A 17,660-nucleotide genomic window follows, 5' to 3' on the forward strand; every position below is an offset into this window, starting at 1 on the left:
AAGGGACAATAATGATATCCAATTATATGAGCAAATTTTGTGGCCAATCGTTGTAATCCCATGCCACACAAACTGAGAAAGAAAAATTAAAAGTTGTTTTTGTCATTTCTTGGTTAAGATTAGGCCTAACTATTCCTGCAAATCTAATCAAGCCATTATGGCTTCACGTTGTTTCCTTCTATGGTTTGTTGGCACCACAGGCACATGAAGTGTTCCTCTCTGTTCAGAATCAGTATTTTCGCACAAATGAGTGAGTATATGAGAGAGATATACGCCAAGACTACCATCATTAAGACGTGGGCACACGGCTGAACTTGGTCACTCATTTTAAACCAAAACAGGAATTCCAGCCTTCAAAATCTCTTCCAGCTCATTTATTGATGAACAGCTCTTTTTAAGCAGTAATACATATTCTCCTTAAATAGATTAACTAAGTAGCTTAGGGGAACAAAAATATAAAAATCAAGCAGATGATCATCGATGACATGCTGATTGTGTGTATTAGTCTTTACAACTCTTGGGGTCAATAGAATATTGATGAACTGCTTGTATAGATGATGAATTTTAAAAACGTATCCATGCACTTCTGCACCCCAAGCTCATTGGAAAAAATTCTTCCAAAGTATGAGGTGGTCTTGCTATTTAGGATTCCATGGGCTTTCTGCTTAGCTCCTCATCCACTGAGGGCTTCTTGTTTAGGGCAGAGGTTTTGACACTATCTGTTTGAGCTGGAGCTTCATCAGTTTTGGGTCGCTTGGATTCAGGTGGTTTACACACTGGGTCATTGGGAGGAGACGGCCTCTCTACAGAAAATAAAAAAAATTAATTAAAACATGAACATATACAACCAAACACTCAACCACATACAAAATTAATTCTAATTTCCTGAAGTGTAGTAAGACACACACATGCAAATTTCAGTGGAAAAATAAAGATACTGTCACATGGAGTGCTGTTCAGAGGGTGATTATCCTGAGACAGCTGTAAAAAGCAGGCTATTCATCATGACTGACTAACCATGTTTGGCTTTCTCAGTGGAGGTTGGAGTGATGGAGGTCTGAGATGAAGCTGAAGATTTAGGGAGAACTGGTGTCAAAGAAATTCGCCTGGAAAAAACCCAAACAAACAGGAGAAACTTTAATAATTTTAAATCAGAATGTTCTTTAATTCTTTCATTTACTCCTTTATCAAAGACCTGATATAATACTCTTTGTCAGTTAATATTTCTATAGCCAGTTGCAGTGGTTCCCAAATCTATTCCGCCAGATATATTTGAAGATATATTCCAATGGACAAACATTTTTTTACCATTAATGAGAACAGTTAATGATTAAGCTAGACTGTTATCAAAAAAGCCCTTATACATACAAAAGACCCTCCCATTGGCCTTAAATTTAAAACCTTTTTAATTTTAAAATGGGAAATGTGTACAATGCCCTAGTAGTATTAACACAGAAACAAAAGTTTCATGTACAGCATATGGGGGTTAAAAACATAAATAATTAAAAAATTGAAAATTATATAAAAAATGCTGATATTTTATAGGTGCTTTGCATCACATTCCAAATGATAGCCATCTACAAAACAACACACCAACTGAAAGAACCATTTAACAGGGGACCAATTGTACACTAATATTATGCACCGATATCCAATTTGCTGCTGTCATCACTAGGTATTAAAATGCACATTAAACTGCCGGAAGTTTAAAAACATCAAGAAGGAAGAAAGGGGGGTGGGGTGTGAATTTGGGAAAACTACATCTGTGCTGTAGTTCGATGGGTTGGTTAGACATTTTATTACCTGATGAATGAATAAAAGATTTCCTTATACTAAGGCACATAACTTCAACAAAAAAATTTAAATGATTGTTACAGTTTAGACAACTGACTGACATTGAGTGTGTTTACGTGCACTTAATAATCAGATAACTGCACATTATCAGATTTTGTAAGTAGTCTGATAAACGAGTTTACATGCACTTAGGAATCAGATAAAGGTTTTCATGAACCTGGCATTAATCTGATTACTGCTTTGCAACAACCAATAATCCCACAGAACATGACAAAAATCTTTGTAAACTTAGCTCCACCTAAGCAGCATATATTTTTTGATTTGTTTTTATTATTTTTTTTTTAAACAAGCCCTGTTCTTGGAAAGAAAGTGTGTTAGAGAGCAAGGTGAGTGATATTAAAATTTAGTTTGATACAGAAAAATGAGACAATTTTAATGTGTGGGAGACTCAACACATTCACCAGAGACTGATAAATCCAAAAGAAATTGCAGTATGAGTAAACATGCAGTGGGGAGAAAGAATATTGAACATGCTCTCTTAAACTGATTTATAAAAAAAAAAGGGTAAGATATCTGGACCTTACTGTGATCTCAAATCAGAGTATATTGTTCACATGACAACTTAAACAGGATTGTCAACATAATTACATTATGGACATTTCCTTAATTTTTGTGGAAATCAGTATCATTGATTACTTATGTGATTGTTTACATAAGAGTTAACGTTATTAATATTTTAACCACTTGCTCTTTTCTATTCCGTTTTTTATTTTTTAAGGACACTGTCCTGGAGCCGTGTTTATATTTAATTTATTTAGGATATAAATAATTTTTTGTTATATTCCAATTGCACTGTCAGAATAATCTTAATAACTATGTTTTTGCTAAAAATACATTGCTCTTTAAAAGGGTGTAATTGTATTATTATGTCATTATATTTTCATTATACCAGTGGCATAAATGGTCTTAGTATGCCAATACTGCAAATGCTACACTAAACCTGTGGTCAATCTCACTATAACTCTCCAAATCACTCATGAACAAAACCCCAAGATACCTCCACTTGGGTAAGTTACTGGCCCTCTGACAGAAGCCCTCCTGTCCCTGGCTGCAACGTTACCCTGTCCATGAATATGACTCAACAATTAGAATGCAAACAACTCACACTGAGTGTTCATTCAAAACAGCTATTGTACTAAACCAGTAGTTTCACTTCAATGAGAGAGTTTAATTTTTTACACTCCATATTTGCTTTATGGAATGCTCAATTAAACGTGTCTGATTTACTCCTGTACCTGGGAGTGGGTCCCTTCTGTGTTGTGGTGTTTTTGCTATTGATGGGTCCAAGAGGAGTGCTGGGTGCCGTTTTGGGTGTGGAAAGAGGGGTGGAGGGTGCAGACTTGTGCAAACTGGGGCTGCTGGTAGGAGTTCTAATGGGGGTTGCAGGAGATTTTGCAGTGTTGGCTTTGCTCCAGGCTTCCAGGGTATTGAGTGTGATTCGCCTGGGCTGTGGTTTGGCCTTGATGCCTAGCGGAGTATGCTTCTCTTCCACGACAGAGGCACTGGTGATCTTTAAAGGGGCAGGGGTTGGTGAAACCTTCTCCATTTCCTGATTAATGGACGGGTTGGTGCGAGGCACAGGTGAAGATGTTCGACCACTAGATGGAGTTCGCTTGCCCTTCTTCTCACTGGCACTGACTGGGGTGATGATGTCCAGTGGGGGACGCTCCTTCAAAGGGGTTCCAAGTTCCAGCTCCTCAAAAGACACAAAAGAGCAGTAACCATCTGTGGATGATACAGCCAAGAATGATCCATCACGAGACCTGAGAAAGAAACAAGAGAATAATAAAGATCAGTATCCAGGATGCTTAATGAGCATTAGCATAAAGTGAGCACTGCATATCAGTATGTGTGAGTGTTTGTACCAGCTGAGGTCACTGAGGGTGTGGTAGTGGATACCAGACACATAAGCAAACGGCAGTGTCTGCTGTGTGTCGTAGAGAAAGATGGAGTCTTCAGAAGCTACTGCAAACACCAGCCGGTAGGGCAACTGGAATGTGTTGGGCAGTGGCTTCAGTGATCCATCTAAAAGAATGAAAGGATGTTGATGTTTAAAGCATAGTGACCAAAAAAGAATGACAAATAATTATTTTTTACTGCATCACACCTACTCTACTATAATTCTGTACCTGGTAACAGGGTACTAAATGTGACATGTACACTTTGCAGAGCCCTGATTGGCCAAAGATATTTGTCACTCAAAATGCACACATCCAGCACTAACTGCAAAATGCACAATCTGTAACGTATTGGAAGAGCCTCACCTTCTGCTTTCGTAGTTCTGAGCTCAAAGTATACAGGGCAGCAGCGTACAGCCAGAGTGGCTTTAGCCGGGCAAGGCAAATGAGCTATTGGTCTGACACGCATAAATAAGATAAACAAACAAAAAAGAACCCACACAAAATCAACCTTTTGAACAAATACTAAGGGAAAACAAAACTTTTGTCTTAAATTAAACAACACTGTCTGGGCAAATAAGCATATGCTACTACTACACCACCTTTTGAAGCTCTTCCTGGAAAAAACGTAAGTTGTATTTGTAACATTCTCTCCTGCTTCCACACAGCCAGCTGAAAATACACAAAACGTCATTACAATAAAAGAATCTCAATTTTCAGTGTCACATATATTAAAATGTAGTTTTCTAAAGTAAACTGCTTCCCTCTATTAAGTGCAGTGATTTAACAAACATACCAGGAGCAAAGAGGAATGATCCGTCAGGTGTAAAGGTCAGACGCCTGAAGAAAGATCTCATGCTGTCATCATGAAACATCCTGTAGTTCTTCACCTGCCATGATATTCCATAAATAAGTAAAAAAAAATTGTAGTCATGTGAAGTTTCATCAAAACAGACATTTCTTAATACACATTTCACAGTAAATTCTGAATAAATAAACACTAAAAAGTGGCAGACTAAATTACAGTTGTCAGTACAACAATTCAAATTGTTAATTACAGAGTGTCAGGAAAAATGGGTTTATGCCGTTGTAAATACTTAATAGAGCCTTTTCTTGTCAGTACAGTTTTGTAACATGACAACAGCACAAAAATCCTGGAAAGACAATGACAGTTTAAAATAAAGTTGGTCTCTAGAGCAGATTCCTTGCTGTAAAAAATATCAGCAACATTTAAGGCAGAGATTTTTTTTCCCCAGGCCTGGTTAAATTCCGAGAGGCAATAATAACATAATAAGGCATCAGCATCTTACGCCCGGGTGACGCTGGCACATGCCAGTCACATCAGCACCTTACATATAGGTGACAGTGGCATATGCCATTGGCATTAATTTTTATTTTGGTGGCAGTGGCATATGCCCGTTTTGCGCATATGCCGATGACATTGACGTCCATTTTGTGACATTGGCATATACTCCACTTCATTGTTAAACATCTACCAGTAGCCTAAGTTTAGCTAGGACATGGGTGTTTAGGCTATAACTAGCACATATTAAGTTACTAGCATGTAAACGGACCAAACAGGTAACATGCTACAAACATAGCATCCCATATTTGCACACAGTCCACAGGCACAAAAAGCAGAGAACTGAAAGTCATTTATAGATGCCAGTACCTAGTGGCAAGGTGATACATCGCAGTGGCACAATTTACACCTCATCTGTAGTGCCAGTTTAAGGGTATATGACACTTCTCAAAACCACAACTTCCAAGACGTTGACATACCACACTGCTGCCGTGCAATATCATGGAAAGGCATTGGCATCTTAAGTAAGTGTGACAGTGACATTGACATCTTACGTACAGGTAACGCTATGGCAAGCCTTTTTAACATTAAAACGTGCGAATGGATTTACATTATAGATAACTGCAATTCATTTATGATTAGACACAATTCTAAATTAAGATATCTCTAATTATATTTTGACTAGGTGAAATAACAATTTGAGATATCTTTAATTACATTTTGACTATTGTAAATGATGTCTAATTTAACATTGAGTTCAATAAAATCTCCAATTCAAGATATCTGAAATTAATTACTGACTATCTTAAACTTTCATTTCAGATATCTACAATTAAATTATGACTTTTCAAAAAGTAAATTAGAAATATCTATTTTTTTCTAAAGTGTAGTTGCCTTTTTGGGCTTGCTTCATAGAGATAATGCCCACAAAAATAAGCCAAACATGTAATATTTCCACGGTATGGAAGTCATGCCAACTTTTGGCGATGGAATGCAATTACTTCAACATTTAAGGTAGAACAGAATATCTGAATAGAAGCTGGTGAATAAGAAGCCAATTTCAGGGTTGTAGATTTTTTTTCTGTATTTCCCCCAGTCCCTGACATGTAAATAAACTTTTATAATAAACATTTCTTATTGATGGAGCATCGGCTGGTGTTATTACGATGTAAGTGGCTTTGGTTACAATTCGGTTAAAATAGCCACACCTGGCAACCGTTGCGGCACATGGGGGGAATAATACATGCAATGACTACTATTCATGTATCTGAAAATGTATTTTTGACTAGTCAAATTTGAATTTGAGATATCTTTAATATTATTCAGGATTTATGACTCATCAGATGATGAATTCCCTGACGTCATTAGATATATCTTAAAAGACATTTTGACTGGTCAAAATATAACTGTAGTTATCTTAAACTACTGGTCAGATTGTAAGTGCAGATATCTTAAATTGTGGTAGTCAAAATATAATTGTCACTACTCAAATCTCATTTGTAGATATCTGTTAAAGATTGCCATACTGGCACCTATAAATTACTTTCAGTTCTCGTCTTCCTGTGCCATGACACAGACACACATTGTGATATTAGAATGGGAAAAGCTTGTAGTTCAATTGTCCATAAAAACAGTGACAGTGGAATGTGTGCAAATATGGGATGCTATGTTTGTAGCATGTTACTTGTTTGGTCCGTTTACATACTAGTAGCATATATGTGTTAGTTATAGCCTAAACACCCATGTCCTAGCTAAACTTAGGCTACTGGCAGATGTTCAACAATGAAGTGGAGTATATGCCAACGTCACAAAACGGATGTCAATGTCATCGGCATATGTGCAAAACAGAGGCATATGCCACTGTCACCAAAATAAAAATCAATGCCATTTTCATATGCTACTGTCACCTGAACAAAAGATGCTGATGTGAAAACTGCTGAGGAAGAAATTGACAGTGATAGCACTTGACACCTGCTAAGCAAAACTGTAGCCTGCTATTCTCTAATGCAGACATTAAACTATAAAAAAGGTTTAAACTTACACTTTTATTAAATACACAAAACCAAACAGTTTTAAAGGAAGAATGTTTCTGAACAAGCTTTCATTCTTGTAATTGCAGCCTTGTTAAAGATAAAATAATCAAACCAATAAACAAACCAACTTTTCAATGTACAAATCCTTTATCTAATGTTGGCTAAACCATATAAACCCAAAATAACAGAAAAAAAACTGTCCATTTAAGCATCTACTAAGCAAGAAAACACTGGATATTTATGTCAACGTCCTTATTTAGGCTTCATTTCCCAGGTAATGGAAATACTTCAGCCTGTATCATGTATTCAATGAATTAAGCCAATCATACTGTTTGTTTACACTGTGGGACTAGAACACTAGACTGAGCAAGAGGGAAGTGAGAGTGAACTTACAGCCAAGCAATGATCAAACAACGTTCATTAAAAGTAGCTTAGATTTGGGGTAAACATGAAGCATGTTTTTAGCGATGGGACAATACTGTGAGCTATAAGACACTATTTAGACTTTATGGCGTTTGGACACTTGGCTGGTGAAATATTTTTTGTAAATGCATTTCATTTAATTTTAAATGAACAACACTGATCTAAAAACATACAATATTCCATTTGGGGAAAATGTAAAAAATTAACAATAATGGAAAACCTAGCATTCTCTAAAACCCTGTAAATTTAATTTCTCTTTTGGTCTTTAACCCAAACAATTCTAAAAGAATTGAAGAGGTGACTTTTATAGTGTACTCAGAAAGTGGAACATACCGAATACTCCAAGCACTTGAACTGACAATGTTTAAGCCTAGTCCTGGACTACAGAGCATGTTGAATTGTGAATAGGATGCTTCCACAAAACTCTCATTTTGTGTGACTTTTCTGATCATCCAGTGAGAGAAAAACTATACTGGAAAAATCCATGCTGTGTCTCATTGTTTGCTAGAAAATGAAAAAGTCTAATTCTAAACATAAGTAAGTTTAAAATTCTGCCTGTATTTTAGCTAGTTTACCTCTTAAAAACAACACACATTCAAATAAATTTTATAAGATTTTAAGGTTATCAGGAGGAACATTTGGCTATTTTTATTTAATTATTAATATTTTTATTAAACATACCTGCTTTAATTTGAAATGTATATTTTCTTAATTGCTCAAACAAAAGTTAATTAATCAAGTCCCATTAGTGAATGATTTTGGAACATTCTACCAGTTTAAATTCACTACGAAATTCTGCAGAGGTCCCCCATCAGTGGATTTGTGTGTGTCTAATAATTAATGATAATGGATTCTATGTCTATATAAATCAGCTACTTATCACCTGGTAGTGCAATTACGAAATCCCATAACAACGCCCCCTCCCTGTTTTTAAGGGCTGAAATAACAGTTATACTCACTTCTCCCTCTCCAGCAGAGCCTGATGTCATCTTACTCACAATATAAGCTTTCTTCTTGGAATGTGTGCTATAAACACGCATTACCCTAGACAAGAAAAACAAACCAAGAAAGCCAACAATGTAGCCCAAAATAGGCATTAGACGCTCAGCTCTTGTAAAGCCAGAAAATACATATACACAAGCACACATTACCTGTCACAGCTTAGTGTACAGATGTACTGGCCTAGAGGGTCCCAAGCCACACCTTGCACATAGCTCTTATGGTCATTAAAAATGCCCATCTTCTGACCTGAATAACATCAACATAACATTACAGTCAATACAGTCAAATACTAATATTTTAACTGCCCTAAAATTGAGATGGTTTTAATAAATTACTTTAAAATACAGTGAATGGAATATACATCAACCCCTGTGATTGAAGGTTGTACCTTTTTGTACATCCCACATGATGGCAGTGTTGTCCACTGAACCAGAAACAAGGAAATTTCCATCACTAGTCCATGAGATGTCATAGACATCTTCAATGTGTCCTCTGCAAAAAAAATTAAACAAACAAAAAAAAAACCTCTTTATCAACACATCATCTTCTTCTTCTTTCAGCAGCACCTGTCTGGGGTCGCCAAAGTGGATCAACCATGATCCGCACAGTCGATCTGGCACAGTTTCTACACCGGATGCCCTTACTGGCGCAACCCTCCCTATTTATCCCGGCTTTGGGGCCAGCACTGCAACACAATGCATTCCAGTGGCTAGGTCATACAATAAATTAAAAAGGACAGAAAATAAAACCAGTAACATTTATGACGATGGAAAAATGGAATGAGAGAATGAGAGAACCTGAGGGTCTTCACTACACTCCAGCTTTCCTTGTTAAGCTGTGTGTCCTCCTCTTCTTGGAAAGTTGGGGTCTGTTCACACTCTTTGCTGTCATTCAGCTTCCACAGTAGTATAGCTGCATCTGAATAAAGAAAAAAATTGAAGAGTAAGTTGTTGGTATTACAGATCTCTTTACTACATAATATATACATACACATGAATGGAAACATGAAGAGGATTTGGCATATTTGCATGGGCACAACCCACATCCTTAGCTCTACTGCTCATCCCACAAATGCATGTTCATTACAAATGTGGCGCCATTAAAAGGGGAAATTAACAGGCTTTTCAACGGTATAAGATTTATTGCCAAGAAGCAATGTTACAACAAAGAAATAATCTACAAACACAAATTTCCTTACTTTTGGTGCTTAGTTTACTATGATTTGGATACATTACACAGATAGAAGGCCGGCAGGAATCTTGGGTTTAATTAATCAAATAAATTATTCACTTCATTATAATTTAATTAAGTCAGTTAGCTGCTAGTATACTTATTGGGAGAGGTAGTGTCATTGGAATGTTTAGCTGAAACATTAATCCATTACATCTGAAAACATTCAATATGATACTTATTAAGAACTGGATTGTGCTGAACAAAATTAACTCTGCAGGGTGGCAGATCTACAGAATCAGGAATGATTAATAGTGGGATTTCACTGTACTCTTACCATCTCCCCCAGAGGCCAGCATCTCAGAAGAAGGGGAGAAACGCACCACATTCACTGCTTTTGTGTGTCTTGCTAAATTTGAAAGAAACTCCACAACAGCTTTTCCATCTGGCCCCCTGTCCACACGCCACATCTATAGAACAGAGAACAGAATCCTGAAAAAACTTCAGGTAACACGAAGCATGCAACTGCAAGGGATTTATGCCATAAATTGGTATTTTACAGCATTAGGTAATGAAAAATATTTATTATGCAAACATTTTAAAATAAATATATAACAATTCCTAATGCTGTTAATCCAGACTGCCAGTTCACGCATGATGTCTACTGGAGTGGATAGTTACATTTTAACATGCAGGCTCATCCCCTGGGTAATTTAATAAAAGAAAAAAAGAAGAAAATTAATACAAAAACAATAATAAATAAAGTCCATACAACGTAACCAGAAAATGTTGTTGTAACTGTATGTTTCTTACAGAATAAAATAAGTTATTCCAGAGGTCACATTGTCATGTTCACTGCCCTTTGCCCAGGGTAATAAATGGTAATGAAAAAAATGATTATACGGCATCTCTGTAAAATCCTTTTGTAAATAAGAGATTTCAGTTTAAGATTTTTAATTCATTTTTACAACTCTCTAAAAAGCTGTGTATTCATATTGTCACTGGGGTGTTAAAGTGTAGATTGAGGAAAACAAATTGCATTTCTATCTATTCAAAATCAAATCCACAGTTTCCCATCTAGTGGGTGAGACAATGGCAGGACAGTGACAGGCTCTCTATATTATTTAACAGGCCAATATTTTTCTGATTTACTTTGTTGAAAGTGTACTAAAATAATTGTAAATACAGCAAGCAAAGGGATCTCTAACTTGAGGAAAAAAACTTTGGGTCCAAGAAATAAACATGAGGATGAGGAGGGAAATCAACCGTAAAAAGCTACCAACAACATTGAAGGAAATATGCAGCTTTTGGAAGCAAAAATGGAAATTTGCAAAAGAGAATCTAGAATAGTAGTATTATCTCTGATGGGTAAAAACTAAGAATGTTGCAATGTAACCTCTAAAAACAAAAAATAAATGCATGAGTCATAGCATTAGGTGGTATAACTTACTTCCCAGATTGACATTAGAGTAACAACTAATATGGTAAAAGCATAAAGATACTAGTTTCAGGACCAAGAAGAGAAGAGATTCACGTGAAGAAGAGTAAGTAAGCGAAAGTAGGCTTTAACAGTGAGAAAAAGAAAAAAGTATACCACATCGAGGGAAGCTCACTTACCCGCACAGTGGTGTCCACCCCAGCAGTGGCCAAACGGTCAATTTTGCCCTCTGCATTCTGCTGGAAATCCAAACTGTATATCGGCTCCTTGTTGTGCCAGGCAATTTCACACGTTATCACCTTCATCCTGATACTAACAGACAAAACACTTTTGTGAAAAGTAATGAACAGAAGATGCAGAGGAATGGGATTTATTAAATTAAAAGGAGCGGCACGGTGGCGCAGCAGGTAGTGTCGCAGTCACACAGCTCCAGGGGCCTGGAGGTTGTGGGTTCGATTCCCGCTCCGGGTGACTGTCTGTGAGGAGTTGGTGTGTTCTCCCCATGTCCGCGTTGGTTTCCTCCCACAGTCTAAAAACACACGTTGGTAGGTGGATTGACGACTCAAAAGTGTGAGTGTGTGAGTGAATGTGTGTGTGTGTCTGTGTTGCACTGTGAAGGACTGCCGTCCCCTCCAGGGTGTATTCCCGCCTTGCGCCCAATGATTCCAGGTAGGCTCTGGACCCCCCATGACCCTAAAATTGGATAAGCAGTTACAGATGATGGATGGATGGCCTTAAGATGAATACCGTTTCAGTGGTCAGATTATTCAAATATTTAAGATCTAAAGTTTTAGAAACTTAAAATATTACTTTTTTTTAAATTTAACGATACACTTGTATAGTGCCTTTCTAGAAATCCAGGGACACTTTGCAATCAACACTTAACATTCAATCCACACACACACACTGGTGGGAAGCGGCAGCCAAATGCGCACAGCATACTCTCAACCAGGAACAAGCGTCCACCTGGAGGACTGCATCGGGCACTAGGGTTTCAACCCAGGATAGAGCGCCAATCCATATCTGGGCACATACAGACATTCATGCACATACACACCAGGACAGTTATTAGAGAAGCCAATTGGACCTAACCACCATGTTTTTGGACTGTGGGAGGAAACCGAAGACCCCAGAGGAAACCCACGCAGGCACAGGGAGAACATGGAAACTAGACATCTTTATAATATTTTAGACATGTTTATAAAAACATCTTAGACGCCAGAGTAAAAATAACAAAAATGCATTACCAAAAATGTTCCATGAAAAAATAACTTTAAGTGTTAGTCATTAAAAAATGTTGCGCAACTCATAACTTACACGTAAAGTGCAGTTGCAAAAACAAGCTGCTGCGAAAAACAAAAGTATTACTAACAAAAATGGAAATGCGAGCTTTTTTTCTATCAACGATTATTGCTAACTGCAATCACAGGTTGTGACATATTTTGGGTAACGTTAGTTGTAACATTTAACAGACTGTTTTAGAGTATTATTAGAGGATCTAAATATTTAATCTATTTTAATGAAGCGCAGGAATAAAAGGAGTTGCTTTAGCTTTAGCCGATGGGTTCTCCTGCAGTAAACATACCTCAGTACATTAAACATTACCTACTCCTCTAAAGACGGTCAGTTTTTACAATAGCCCCGAGAACTGCTTCATATACTACAGTTTAAACAGACAACACGCAAACTCGTAGAAAACGACTTTAAACACATACCTCGTATGTTTAATAAAACGAAATTCAGCACTGTGTGAAAGCCTCGCTTTAATTTCTCTCTGCACCAAAACACCACTTTTTCCCGCGCTGCTTTTTCCCTCTGTATATCCGGGTCCTTCTGGGTTGCCAGATAATACAAATGTCTTTTCGACTATTAGGTGAGTACATAATAATTGTAATAATATTGATATTAAAATAATAAATGTTAAAACTATACTTGTATTGTTATTTTTATTGTAGTCTTCTTTTATTCTTAGTTTGAATGTAATTATCTCACAGTATGGTAAGGACTTTATAACAAGTGCTGATTTGAAGATTATATTTCCACTGATTTGGCAACCTCAGTAAAACCTCACAGAGCTTGTACACATAAAAGAGGGAAAGTCTTTTGATTCAGAACCATGGCGTTGCTACTTAACTCCGGTAAAGTTGGTTTCATATTCGCATATTCAGATTTCTTTCTTCAATAGCTCTCAAACGGTGCATGCAAATGACTTAATACTTGCAAAGTATTGTTTTTGGGATGCGAGACAAGCAACTACAACTCAGTTTATGTCAGAAATGTTTGCCATTTAAAAAACACGAAATATATTGTTTTCTATGGGCTGCCGCCATCTCCGCGAGAGCTAAGGGACCGTTTACAAACTACACTACACAGTAAAAACGAAGGTGACGAACCTCACACATGATGTATGCTACATCTCCTACCTTGATAAATTTAACCATTACTGGCCCGTGGTGATACATTTTTCATTACAAATTTCAATAGATTTTGAACCTTTGATGATATTGTTTTTAAACAAATTGTATGTGATCAAGTGCCACCCACATGACATACTACACCTGTTATTTTGGTAAATTTAACTATTTCTGGCCCGTGGTGATACATTTTTCATTACAAATTTCAATAAATTTTGAACCTTTTATGATATTGTTTCTAAACAAGTTTTATTTGAACAAGTGCCACCCACATGACATACTACACCTCTTATTTTGGTCAATTTAACAATTAATGGCCCATGATGATGCATTTTTGAGAATACATTTCAATAGCTTTTGAATGTTTATTGAAATTGCTCAGAAAGAACATGTAGCTGTTTGAATGAAGTAATGGTGGGGTAGGCAATAATTTGAGCAGCTTTTTTAACAGGTTTTAAAATATTTTTATTGACCAACTGTCAATATTTTGCAGAATGTAAGTATATACACACAAAACAACAGCAATAGTTATAATCCAAAAAAATTACTTTCAATGTAAAAATTAAGTTGTCTGACTCATGAGAGACATAACTTTTGCCAGAGGTGTACATACAGTAGGTGTATGCAAAATGTTGATGTTTCCACAGGATTCATTTAAAGAAAGCTGGAGCAGACATTCCCAGAAACAGAGACTACCTTATGTAATGCATAACATGAGATGTGTTGCTACTTGTCTTGGACAATGTCCTAGATCCACAATGGCCCTTTACAGACAAACAGTCTCTGTTTATGGGAATGTCTGCTCCAGCTTTCTTTAAATGTATCCTGTGGATACACCAACATTTTGCATACACCTACTGTATGTACACCTCTGGCAAAAGTTATGTTTCTCATGAGTCAGACAACTTAATTTTTACATTGAAAGTAATTTTTTTGGATTATAACTATTGCTGTTGTTTTGTGTGTATATACTTACATTCTGCAAAATATTGACAGTTGGTCAATAAAAATATTTTAAAACCTGTTAAAAAAGCTGCTCAAATTATTGCCTACCCCACCATTACTTCATTCAAACAGCTACATGTTCTTTCTGAGCAATTTCAATAAACATTCAAAAGCTATTGAAATGTATTCTCAAAAACCCATCACCACTGCCCAGCAATGGTTAAATTGACCAAAATAAAAGGTGTAGTATGTCATGTGGGTTGCACTTTATCAAATACAACTTGATTTGAAACAATTTCATAAAAGGTTCAAAAGCTATTGAAATTTGTAATGATAAATGTATCACCACGGGCCAGTAAGGGTTAAATTGACCAAAATAACAGGTGTAGTATGTCATGTGGGTTGCACTTGATCAAATACAATTTGTTTAGAAACCATATCATCAAAGTTTCAAAAGCTATTGAAATTTATTTTCAAAAACCCATCACCACGGGCCAGAAATAGTTAAATTTGGCAAAATAAGAGGTGTAGTATGTCATGTGGGTGGCACTTGATCAAATAAAATTTGTTTTGAAACCATATCATCAAAGGTTCAAAAGCTATTGAAATTTGTAATGAAAAATGTATCACCACGGGCCAGTAAGGATTAAATTGACCAAAATAACAGGTGTAGTATGTCATGTGGGTTGCACTTGATCAAATACAATTTGTTTAGAAACCTTATCATCAAAGGTTCAAAAGCTATTGAAATTTATAATGAAAAATGTATCACCACGGGCCAGTAAGGGTTAAATTTACCAAAATAACAGGTGTAGTACGTCATGCGGGTGGCACTTGATCAAATAAAACTTGTTTTGAAACAATATCATCAAAGGTTCAAAAGCTATTGAAATTTATAATGAAAAATGTATCACCACGGGCCAGCAATGGTTAAATTTACCAAAATAACAGGTGTAGTACGTCATGTGGATGGCACTTGATCACATACAATTTGTTTAAAAACAATATCATCAAAGGTTCAAAAGCTATTGAAATTTGTAATGAAAAATGTATCACCACGGGCCAGTAATGGTTAAATTTATCAAGGTAGGAGATGTAGCATACATCATGTGTGAGGTTCGTCACCTTCGTTTTTACTGTGTAGTGTAGTTTGTAAACGGTCCCTTAGCTCTCGCGGAGATGGCGGCAGCCCATAGAAAACAATATATTTCGTGTTTTTTAAATGGCAAACATTTCTGACATAAACTGAGTTGTAGTTGCTTGTCTTGCATCCCAAAAACAATACTTTGCAAGTATTAAGTCATTTGCATGCACCGTTTGAGAGCTATTGAAGAAAGAAATCTGAATATGCGAATATGAAACCAACTTTACCGGAGTTGCTAACTAGAGGATTTAAGTTAATAATGGGAACAGTATATAGCAGCCCAGCTATCATAAAAGTAAACATTCAAAAAGTATTGATAAGGAACATGAGAGACCATAACACAAGGGACTCACGTACAAATACATACCATGGCATGAATACACTATAGTGGACAAAGTACACAAACCATGTACTTGAGTTAAAGTACAGACACTCAGTGTAAAACATTACTCCAGTAAAATCCTCAAAATAGAGCTCCACTTGAGTAAATGTACAAAAGTATTTACCTTCAAGTGCACTTAAATATCGAAAATAAAACTACCATGATTAATTATGGTACTAATGTCCTATTATCATTTTTGTAACAGGACAAAATGCATTGTAGATGAAAAGACTCCAGTGTTACTCTTAGTTGACCAGTCTTTTAATAGAATGTCATTACTTAGTCTGACACTCATGAACACAACAGAAACGGCCAAAGATGAATTACAATGAATGTTATATCAACAGTCACATACACCCAAGTTGTTTCTCAAATCAACAGAGGTCGCCATCTCCTGAGTATTAAGCCCAAATTATGTTTTTGCATCGAACCTACACGGTAGGGCACACATCGAACTGGACCCTACACCGTGACTTGCACCTCTCCAGAAATGTAACTAAATATGTGTTGCGTCGATGCAGACTGCAATGACTGTGATTGGTCCGCAGTCAGACGAACACGGATCAAGTTGTACTGAGAAAATCCAAAAATATACTCCTCCACACTACAGAGACTGCAGACAGCAGCAGTTTCCTCAACAGAGATTACCTTAGACATTAGTTTGGACAGAACGAATAAAAATGTTAAAGGAAAAATATAGATGTCAAGACTAGCGTTGACAGTGGCTCTATTACAGCTCATTAAATCATCACAATAATTTTGAAGCTGTATTTTTAAGGTACAAATATTACATAGAATTCCTTTAAACTCTGTTTTGTTTCATAGTTGCAAAGATGCCTATTGTTTGAGCTAGTTCTGCAATTCTGAGCCCTGTCTCTTAAATACGATTTTTTCAGATTTTTTGCCTGATACTTGGTTTTGTTTTTTGGATTTGCCTTTTGGCAATCTGCCTCGCTTCATGTATTGTGTCAGATATTCTTCAGCTGGTTTACTCACCATTCCCCCTTCCAAGCCGCATAGTCTTGGAGATCAAGCCTTCTCCAGACATAAACACACCTTTGGAACTCACTCCCTCCAGAAATTCAACAGTCAACATCTCTATCGCTATTTAAATCCAAACTTAAAACACACCTGTTTGCGGCTGCATTTAATTTGTTTCTTGACTAGCCCATGTTGTTTTTACCCTTCCTCTTTTGTAGCATTGTGTGTTATGCAGCATTATTTGTTCTTCTTGTTCTGTTTTGATCGTGGATGTGATTGTCTTTGGGTTACTGAAAAGTGCTTTAAAAATTCCATTTATTATTATTATTATGATTATTATTATTATTATTGTTAATTTACACTGTATATAACACTGTCAAATAAACCTGCAGCTGATTCTCACCCTCAGTTTGGAGTGATTAATGACATTTATAGATCTGTAAACTGTGTAATATGAATGAATAATACTCACTGCGGACTAGAACTAAACTTTATAAATTCATTTTGTTAATTCATAATGGTTCTAAGAACTGAAACAAGTCGCAGATACACACAATAATTTAAACTAGATTTGCATTTCCTGAAGGAAATACATAGTGCTTGAGAAGAGCTGGAAGTGTGTGAATGTCTGTAAATGTGGGAGTGTGTGTCGTAACTGCCGTCGAAAACGCAG

General features: G+C 36.4%; 1 protein-coding gene across 2 annotated transcripts; it reads right to left on the minus strand.

Moving 5' to 3' along the window:
• Positions 1-366: 366 nt before the first annotated feature.
• Positions 367-17,079, minus strand: chaf1b (chromatin assembly factor 1, subunit B). 2 transcript variants are annotated; one of them, XM_066686816.1, is made up of 14 exons: positions 17,003-17,079; positions 11,301-11,433; positions 10,021-10,153; positions 9,311-9,431; positions 8,902-9,005; positions 8,663-8,759; positions 8,471-8,555; positions 4,549-4,642; positions 4,355-4,424; positions 4,119-4,210; positions 3,720-3,879; positions 3,090-3,617; positions 1,018-1,106; positions 367-803 (listed from the first exon to the last, which is right to left on the minus strand). In XM_066686816.1, exons 2-14 carry the CDS (start codon positions 11,424-11,426, stop codon positions 643-645), a joined length of 1,860 nt encoding a protein of 619 aa, XP_066542913.1. In that variant the 5' UTR covers positions 11,427-11,433; positions 17,003-17,079; the 3' UTR covers positions 367-642. The 2 variants fall into 2 exon arrangements, with proteins under 2 accessions (XP_066542913.1, XP_066542912.1); XM_066686815.1 differs by lacking the exon at positions 17,003-17,079 and adding an exon at positions 12,837-12,946.
• Between the last annotated feature and the right edge of the window lie 581 nt (positions 17,080-17,660).

Source organism: Hoplias malabaricus, chromosome 12 (genome assembly GCF_029633855.1).
Source record: "Hoplias malabaricus isolate fHopMal1 chromosome 12, fHopMal1.hap1, whole genome shotgun sequence".
Taxonomy (NCBI): Eukaryota; Metazoa; Chordata; class Actinopteri; order Characiformes; family Erythrinidae; genus Hoplias; species Hoplias malabaricus.